Here is a 10,391-nt window from a genome sequence, read left to right as displayed (position 1 = left end):
CCACAAATGTTTTTTTAAAAAAACATTGGTGGTCAGTGGGCATTGCATACTGTATCAGGATCCGGGTTTCTACTGATACCAACACTAGGCAAACTGTACATAGGCACTGTGGTAGCTACATGTAATATCACACTGCACAGCTAGGCAGATATTAAGCACAACATGCACAGCACTGTTTTGTCTCTCTCATGTTCTGCTTCTCTACAAGCTCCAGGATGGTGGCACTCAGCTCTCTTTCTGCCATAGAGAAAGGAGCCCAAACAGGAATAATGAGTTTACAGGGGCAGGACAGAGCCTGCTGAGTGATCTAAGAAAGGGAGAAGCTGTCATTGGCTGAAAAAAAATGGGTCAGGACGAGATTGCAGAGTTAGGGATTGTCTGCCAATTTCATACTGCGCATGAAAACTCCAGTCGTGCATTGTGTCACATCTTGAAATTAATATTGCTGAATGTGGAATTTGCAGATAATCCCTAACTTTACACTTCTCCACATACCATTTTCGGCCATTTCAGCAGACAGCAGCCTTGGCTACTCGTGTCAAGATTTGCCATCAAGTAACATGGCGGCGGAAGTTTAGTGATGTCACTCCCGGCCCGGAAAAGGCGTGCTTAGCGCCATCTTGTTTCCTACGCTCTGTCAGGGACACAGAGGGCACAGGGTGACCAGCGGAGACAGGCCACACAGCAAATTCCGGTCTCGAAGAGGCATTTTCCCCGCTGCACCATGCTGTCCAGAGCCGCCCTGACCTCAGGTGAGTGCCAAGGAAATGGCTGGCCTGGGATACACTGGATTTAGCCTTTCCAGCAGTACCAACTTATTCTATGAAGCCGTATTAACACGAAACCTTATTTGAAACGTTTCATCGCTTGCATGCACTGTTCAGCAATAATGTTCCTTGCTCTCATGTCTGTCACACGATTCCCTGAGGAATTCTTATCGTGTCTATTATCTTTAAATATAGGGAATTATTTAACCACATATAAAACATATTAGACGTCACTAAGGAGTCCCATCATTTTCCCGACCACGTACATTTATATGATTTTGGAACTTTAGGTACTGTTACTGTACAATTTCATTTAAAAATATACAAATTATGTTTTTTCCCTGTTTAAAATGTGTGAGTGTTTTCACAACTACATTATAGATTTGGTAGCGTAATTGAGTTCAATAAACACTTCCAAACAGTTCAATGTAAACTTGTCCTTCAGTAGTAACCTGTTAAGGAATCATCTCCTGGCACTTTTCTGCTCCCTTTTATTGGTAGAACTAAGCTATACTTGACCCTCTTCTGGTGGACAGAACAGCAGTGGCAATCCTGTTCTTAATTCATGATATTAGTTGTGTGAAACTGCTAATAAGAAAAATGTCAATTCCAAAAGTACCCAGGGAGATCTCTCTTAGCAATTGCATGTGTGTTTGATACTTCATGAAATTATGGCATAGAACCCAAGCAGTTCCATAGAGTTTAATGTCATAGTCTGTGTCATTGATTATTAGATGAGCACCAACACTCTTGGTGCAGAAGAAGGATAAAAGGCCCATAATACCAATTGCTAGAGCTTTTTTTTATTAATGTCAAATCATAGTGTTTTTAAAATGTATTTATCTGTAAACGATTTTGACATTTTGGGTAAGTGGCAACAGCAGAAGCTTTTTGCGTGATAGGTTTTGTGAATCTAATATAATACATTCTTAAAGAGCTGAATTATTTAATTTAAACTGTAGGTTAAATCATCAGTATTTTCAATTGGCATGTTTGACCCTACTAAGGGTGTAAAACCTAATGCCTAAAAACCTAAAACCCACCTTGCATAGTTTTAGGGTAGAACTCCACAGGCAATATCAGCGCGATCCGACACACTGCACAAAAACACAGGCGTCAAGTCAGATGTGACGGAAATATGGCAAGAGATGGAAATGTCAGATGAAGTCGCATCGTTCATCTGACGTGACATGACTGTCAGATGCAGACACATCGTCTGCATCCGCCAGTTGTGTCGTGCTGATGAACGCTGCGACACCATCCGATGTTCCGGTTGCTTACCTGATTTCCGTTGCATCTGACTTGACGCCTACGTTTTTGCGCAGCGAGTCTGATCATGCCGAAATCACCAGTGGAGTTCTTCCCTTAGTCTAATGAGCACTTCAACTTGCCACTTGCATTTAGTTTCACATACTTTCAGATAAAAGCTCTGTCATTTGCCCTATAGGAAATAGTGGAATCAATTTAAAGCCAATTGTAGTGCCTGTCTCCACATGACACTTACTGGACACATACTTTTTTTTTTGCTTAGTAACAAAATTTCTCTTAATTTAGCTACAAGCAATCCAGTCTGCAACTGTTGATTAACTATGCAGTATGATAACAAATGTGATAAATAATAAAAAAAAAAGTTGACTTGCACAAGTAAAAAATTGCATTTGCATACCACTTCTACTTACTATAGATTCACAGACATTATGAACAGAAGGAAACACTTACTTTGTCACAATATTAAAGGGGAACTCGGCTTCCAAACCAAAATTTGATAAAGAGGCCCACATAACACAGAAACCCATAATATACCCATCACAGTTACCTGTTTCTTCAAAAAGTATGAATGAATCCCATTTTCCATGCTGAAATCCAGCTGTGTAACAGTTCTTCTCTTTCTGCATCATTTGAAATCCTGGCAGGGAAGGAGGGACTAAACACTGATGTTACAAATTGTAACAACTTCTCCACAGCTTACAGACAGAATGCTGGAACTACATAACCCAAAATGCATTTCACCGTGATGTTTCATTCCTTATTGAAATCACGTGGAGGATGCTGTATGGGATATCCTGCAGCAAAATACCTGTCTTGCATGCAATGTCCTATGCCTTCAGAATGGCGCATCGGTTGCTTTTGCCGTCACCCATCATCCAAATCTGCAATCACACCTCCGCCCTCTACCCTCCTTTCTCAGCCGTCAGTCATACGAACTCCGCCCTCATCCTTCTGCCCTCAGCCTTTCGCCCTCAATCCTCCGCCCTCAGTCCTCTTCCTTCCGCCCCTCCGCCCTCACTGCTCAGCCCTCCCCCCTCAGATCTCTCTTTTCAGCAGACAGTCTTATCCATAAGTTTCTAAAGTGGTGAGCGAGGGCGGAAGGAAGAGGACTCGGTGGAAGGCAGAGGAATGAGGGCTGAGGGCGGAAGTCTGAAGGCAGAAGGGTGAGGGTGGAGTTCGTATGACTGACGGCTGAGAAGGGAGGGTAGACGACGGAGGTGTGACTGCAGATTTGGGTGATGAGTGACGGTAAAAGCAACCAATGCGCCATTCCGAAGGCATAGAACAGTGCATGCAAGACATGTATTTAGCAGCAGGATGTCCTAAAATGCGTTCCGTATGGCTGCTTTTACAAAGTAACAGAAGTCAGCCAGCTCAGCAAAGTAGTCAGACACATCAGTGGGAGAGCAAGGGGCTTGGCTTAGGGAACTTTTCCAAACCATTAAAAATCATGAAAGTCTGCATATTTTTTAATTGATGTATATTGCAAAGTTACTTGAAATTAGGGATGCACCGAATCCAGGATTCGCATATGCAAAATAGTGGATTCGGTGCATCCCTACTTAAAATTGTTTACTTTTCAAAAAGCTTAATTTATGTTTGTGTTGAGTTCCCCTTTAAGTAACAATATACACAAATATATATATATTCATTTTACAAAGTACAATGGCATTGTTTGTTTTACTGTATATTATTTATCTTATTAGTTAATGTTTATTTTTGCAGCTATTGCCCTCAGGAAAACCGCCCCTCTCAGTGTTGGGTAAGTCCAAATTTATTCCTCCTTTGTTCTGGGTTTTTTGTAGGGCATAATCCTATTTCTACAAAAAGTCTGTAGGTGGTTTTACCCTCATTCTGTAACCCACTCTTGTGTGTATCATAGTATACATGATAAGGTGTAAGTATACATGATAAGGTGTAAGGTGTAAATAAGGTGTGAGACTATGACAGTCTACTTTATTCATAACATCTTTTTCTGTCACCAGACTTGTGAACCAATGCAGGGCATTTCACAAGGGGCAGCCTGCTATGGCTCCGGTGCCCCCACTTCCAGAGAAATCAGGGAAGGTCCGTTTTGGTCTGATCCCTGAAGAGCTTTTCCAATTCCTATACCCCAAGACAGGAGTCACAGGTAGGGGACACTCATCTTTTTGCTTGTTTTCATGCACATAGAATGAACTGTCTGATGATTTGTCAGGTCCTCTACAAACTAACTGATGTCTAGAAGCTGATGAGAAAGATGCAAAATTAACAATGCAGTCTTTTTTTTTTGCCTTAGCATTTGTAACCTTCCCATCCCTGGGGGGTGCAAACGTCCCAAAATCACTTGCCATTGGAATGGCTGTGTCTTAATCGTGTATTTATTCAATTGGGTTTTACCCAGGGGGATTCCAATTAGTAGGAGCCAAAACTAGAATTGTATATGAATTTTTCGGATTTGACGGCTCAAATTACTAGATTTTCTGGGTTATCTTCCAGAGACACCAATTTTTTTCGGATTATTGAATAAAACCCAGCACAGGTCATGATATTATGATATTTAGCAGCTTCGGGTGTAATGAAGCTCGAAAAATTTGAGTTTTTTCCCCCCAAAGACCCTCAACCAGAAAAAATCCCCTTAGTGTGTGATTTAGTGTATAACTCACATTTATATTATTTCTACCAAAGTGCATAACCTTGAATTTATCAACATTGAACCTCATTTTACGTTTTGCTGCCCAGTTTTTCAAGTTGGTTAAATCACTTTGCAAAGTGCAATTCACTCTGCGGGACTCCATTAACAACACTAGTTCAATTACAAATTGTTCTGTTTACCACCACTCATTCTGCCAAATCAAAGTACAAATACCATGTTCCAGGCCAATATTCCTTAATTTAACTAGTAACCTTCTGTGTGGTACTGTGTCAAATGCTTTAGCAAAGTCTAAATACATTAACTCCATTGCCATCCCAGCGTCAAGGTTCCTGATCACCTCCTCATAAAAGGCAATTAAATTAGTCTGGCAAGATCTATTAAGCATAAAACCACACTGGCAACAAACCCATAGTATTGTTATTTGCAATAAAGTCAAGTATCTTATCCCTTGCCCTACTGCTGTCATCAGACTAACTGGCCTATAGTCTTGAGGCTGAGCATGGCATCCCTTTTTGAATATTAGCTCTACATTAGAAATTCGCCAGTCTCTTGGCACCATGCCAGACCTCGGTGAATCTCAAAACTTGTCATGTCAGTCTAAATTAACATTTAAAGGAGAAATAAACCCTAAAAATTAATATGGTTTGAAATTATTGTACCAGTCTAAAGTTTCAGCTTTTCAATAGCAGCAATGATCCAGGAATTCAAACTTGTCACAGGGGTCACCATCTTGGAAAGTGTCTGCAACACTCACACGCTCAGTGGAATTTAAGCAGATGTTGAGAAGCTAAGCTTAGGGCTCATTGTAAATGATCAAGTACAAAATGAGGCTGGCCTGTAATTTAAGCTGATGCTACAGGGCTGATAATTAAATTCAGATGCTAGTTGCACTGGTTTATGTGCTGCCATGTAATAATTATTTGTATTAATTATTAATCAGCCTTATATTGTGACATTGTATGTGTACTGTATATTTTGAGTCGGTCAGTAAGTGACAGCAGCACAGAGCATGTGCAGTGAATCAGCAGAAAAGAAGATGGGGAGCTACTGGGGCATCTTTCGAGACACAGATCTTTACTGCTAAAGAACTGTGGTTGCCTTGGGCTGGTACAAAAACCCATACATAATGTTCAACATTTCTAGCCTACTTCTTTAGTTAGGCTTTAATTCTCCTTTAATTGTTCCTAACAATAAAATGCCTTTGAACATGTCCTAATAGGTGCACATATGGTCAGATACTATTAGGAGGTGTCCAAAATTTTGAGAATTCAGAGAAAAGGTATGAGACAAAAGGGGCCAAATAGCATTAAGCTGAACCCAGAAAAGCCATGTTTTTGAATGTACATATTCTGACATTTGGCATAAGAATATTTATTTGTACTCCAAACGAAACCTTTTTGTAAAAAAATTTTTATAAAAAAAATACTGTTAAAGGACTTTAATCCAGAATGTCAGGTTTCTCGTTTATCATGCACATCTTTAGTTCTTTATGAAAGAGATTCTTTATCTTTTTAATATTTTCACTAGTATTGACGTTTTTTTTTTATTTATTTTTTTGCAACATAGATAATAGCCTGTTTTGTGCTTGTTTGTTAATGGTGTGCATTGAGTCCTGATACAACTGCTTTTTACACTGTATCAGCAATGAAGATTTTTTTTAAACCTTTCCTTGATACTTTTTTTTTTTTCTTCTATTACTGTACATCATTTACTAAATACTGTTCTTCATATCAAGTACAGAATTTACTGTCTTTTTAATATATCATTTTGTATTATTATCTATTAATATAGTTTGTGACCTGCCGTTATTAGCAAAATGGTTGAAACCATAATAATTTTCATTACCTGAATACAATTTTTTTTTTCTTGTAGGCCCTTACATGCTGGGTACTGGTCTCCTTGTCTACATTTTATCAAAGGAACTGTATGTCATAAATCATGAGACTTTTGCTGCTGCCTCTATTGGTATTGTTATTGTGTATGGAATTAAGAAATTTGGACCCAGTGTGGCAGCCTTTGCTGACAAGCTCAATGAAGTAAGGGCATTTTTATTTATTTGTATTTTGTTGGTTCTGCTGAGTCGTGCAAGAGTTAAAGAGGGCACCTTAATAAATGCTGAATGGAAAGAGCTAGACTTCTTCATAGTAAAAGGCTTATAGCTCTCAACTGGAGATCTAAACAACCCCCAAGTAGAAACAATGGGTAGAAATGGTGAATTAATCTGTACCCATGTACCAACTTATATACCTAAGCAGGGGATGCCCCAAAAAGTTTGAAAAAATATGGTCCCCATGGCTGACTGAACATCTTCCAGGTCTGCTACCCTGTGCATACTCCATTTAATTCAATCCCCCCCCCCTCCCCAGGTCGAAGATAGACAGTAGACATAAATTGAGGGAAAATGTTAATTTATTGTTGACAGAAATAACTGAAGACCATTCTCTTTTGCATTACAGACACAGACAGTAAGATACTTTGGGATAAGGTTCTATATACAAGAAGGAAAATATTTGTTAATTTAAGACATGCAAAACGAAATAATTGTATCTATATGCTGTCATTGATACACTATGTGAACTAAGCAAAGAAACCCGATTTTAACTTGTACCTTCAATATATTTATTTTGTTTGTTTGTGGGAAAGTTAAAATGCAATAAAAATAACTTGGGGGGAAGAATAAACTTCTACATAATGATGAATGGGCTGACTTATAACCCACCGGAACTGTGGGTTTACACACTTTTGATCCAAGCAAATTTGTCCATTTGGAGGCATTGATCAATATTTAGAAACAAGTAACTGCAATGTTTTTTTCATCTTGTAGGAGAAAGTTGCTAAGGCACAGGCAGTAAAAGATTCTGCAATTAAGAATCTGGAACGAGCTATTGAGGAAGAGAAGAAAGAACAGTGGAGGGTTGAAGGAAGAAACCACCTCTTCGATGCAAAAAGGGTATGATTCTGCCATGTTTAATTGGTGCCCTCCAACTGATACCACTCTCTTAACAGTGGATAGCTGCTACACAAAAAACACCAGGAAGGGTTTTTGTAGCTATTTTTGTTCTAAGAAAAGACGTTTATAAATTTTAAAACATAAACGGTTTTAAACACAGCACTTTAAATTGGCAACATGTCCATTTTCCTGTCATGTCTTAACACAATGCTTGATCATCTGGCCATATCAATGAATCACTAAATACAGTGTACACCATGTTTAGTTCATCTTTAATTAACCGTCATCAGGATAATGGTAATCTTGTAAAATTTGCAATTGCTCTTTATTGTGCATGGGTTTGAATAATTTACTTTTTTCTGTTGTGTATTTGGTTGCTTGGACTTAATTATCCTAGCAGCTTAGCAGCAGTTGAAAAAAATGATATAGCTTTCGAATAGAAATATTGGCAAAAAAACAAGTGATAAAACTAAAATCTTACGATGAATATCACTACCAGATAGCATTTTTAGTTGCAGGCCTTAAAGCAGGAGGAGAGACAATAATTTAAAAATGAAAATCCACTTAATAGTTGATTAGAACCTTTCTAAAAACTAAACTTTCCTTTTGGTATCAGAGTCGTCAAGAAAGAAAAAACAGGACAACATAATACTCCCAGCTGAATGCTTTACTATTAAAATGAATGTAGGCCAAACCTTAGCATGTGAAGGAAATTTTCTCGAGCCGTTTCATGGTCAAAAAATGTAAGCAACAAATGATTAATATCAGAGAATGAAAAATGTGTTAAAAGCATCAGGATGTTTCATTCAATCAACATTTGTCGGGAATAATGAAAAAGAATGTTCACCATTTGATATGTCAAATGCACGGAGATAATTATTGATAAAAAAAACGGCACTGTACACAGTGCTGTAGAATATGTTGGTTCTTTATAATATTGTTGTATAATAATCCGGTTCCCTCCTAAACTTGTGAATAATGGCCTAAGTTTCATATATAAATAACAGGACGCTGTAATGGTAGGATTACTTTGCATAGCAGATAATTTGTTCTCACATGAGTGACGTTTTATATACTTTACCACAGAATAATGTGACCGTGCTCCTGGAAATTAATTACCGAGAGAGACTCCTGAATGTCTATAATGAGGTTAAGAAGCGCTTGGACTACCAGGTAGCTCTTCAGCATCTCCAACGCCGCAAGGAGCAGGATCATATGATCAATTGGGTAGAAAAGAATGTGGTCCAGAGTATCACACCCCAGCAGGTAAGAAAAAAATAAATAAGCCTCATTTGTTAAGTAAGTAAGTAAAAGTTTATTTATATAGCACCTTTCAAAGCATAGCTACAAAGTGCTTTACAACAAAATTAAAATATACACATAAAAATAAACATCCAAATACATTATAAAAACATCATTTCATCCCCATAATCCATACCAGCAACACTACATTGCATCAACTATCACTCAACCCCACTTAAAAGCCAGAGTGTACAAATATGTCTTCAATCATGCTTTAAAAATATCCACTGAATTAGCATGGCAAGAGCAGGCAAATGCAAAGTGCTTTAATTGCCATATTATGTTTTGTTTTTGTAGCCATAATGTAAATGCATCATCACTGTTCCTGCAGCAAGGTGCAAATTTAAAAATTCTTTAAATTGTGTCCTCAATGCTGTGGGCATCACAAAAGCTTGGCTGTTCTTTCACACCCTCCATTTCCATGCTATTCAAAAAGTGCAAACAAAAGTGTTTTGTAACTGCTCCGTGGTTATGCAATGAGCCCCAATATGTCTAGATCTCCAAGGAGTGATGCTCACTTGTTAAGGGAAAATGAAAGCCTATATGTTCGTTACCAACCCAGTGAAAAAAACAATCATATATATATACTTTGTGTCTCAATGAAGACTTTCATGCCAAAGGGATTTTGCCACGGGAAAACATATTTTTACAAAATGCATCCATTATTAAAACTCCTCCAGCAGAATCCAGCATTGAAATCCATTTCAAAAGAGCAAACAGATTTTTTTAACTTTGAAATGTGACATAGAGCTAGCCAAGTTGTCCGTTTCCCAGGTGTCCTCAGCCATGTGATTTGTGCTCTGATAAATTACTGCTGCGCTGCAAGTTGGAGTGATGTCACCCCCCCCCCCGTAGCCTATGCGCAAAAACAATGCAAAGGTAACAAGATAATAGCTTCCTGACACCTGTATTGCAAAAATGCTCCCTAGTGGTATATATGAAAATAGAACTCAATCGTAAAATACACAAGCCTGACCACGACTCCTTCTGTTACATTGAATAAGAGAAACCATAGCTTATCAGAAAGCCATTCCATTTATATTTTTTATATCTTTGGCCACGGCACAGGTTGTCTACCTTTATATTTAGTATTTTTGGTCAAATTAGAAATGTAATCTTTTTTTAAAATGATGGGTTTTTTTTTCTCTTACAGCAAACGGAAAGCATCGCCAAATGTATCACAGACCTGAAACTACTATCCAAGACTGCACAAGCAAGAGTTTAATTTCTTTCTGTTGAAGAATTGTATATCTGTAGACTCCAGCTGTATGAGAACCATACTGTGTATAAATGTTAATATTTCTACACTCTATAATGACTTGTGACGTTTTCTTAAGAATGCCAAGTGCAAATCTGCGTGTATGTGCATTTGCATGGTGTTCGCTCAGCTTATTCATTCACATGCTCCAGTACCATGAAGAATGTTGCCCAATGTTCAGGTGGTGCAATCTGTGCTGGGAGTTTGGTG

General features: G+C 38.2%; 1 protein-coding gene across 1 annotated transcript; it reads left to right on the top strand.

The window, feature by feature from the left end:
* The first annotated feature begins 646 nt into the window (after positions 1-646).
* Positions 647-10,233, top strand: atp5pb.L (ATP synthase peripheral stalk-membrane subunit b L homeolog). The gene is given in 7 exon segments (NM_001094543.1): positions 647-752; positions 3,762-3,798; positions 4,022-4,167; positions 6,544-6,707; positions 7,496-7,621; positions 8,708-8,887; positions 10,077-10,233. Coding segments are annotated over 7 exon segments (753 nt in total). The 5' UTR covers positions 647-724; the 3' UTR covers positions 10,149-10,233.
* The last annotated feature ends 158 nt before the right edge of the window (positions 10,234-10,391 follow it).

The sequence above is a fragment of the Xenopus laevis genome, chromosome 2L (assembly GCF_017654675.1).
Source record: "Xenopus laevis strain J_2021 chromosome 2L, Xenopus_laevis_v10.1, whole genome shotgun sequence".
NCBI classification, from domain to species: domain Eukaryota; kingdom Metazoa; phylum Chordata; class Amphibia; order Anura; family Pipidae; genus Xenopus; species Xenopus laevis.
This window is presented reverse-complemented; position numbering and strand designations above follow the sequence as displayed.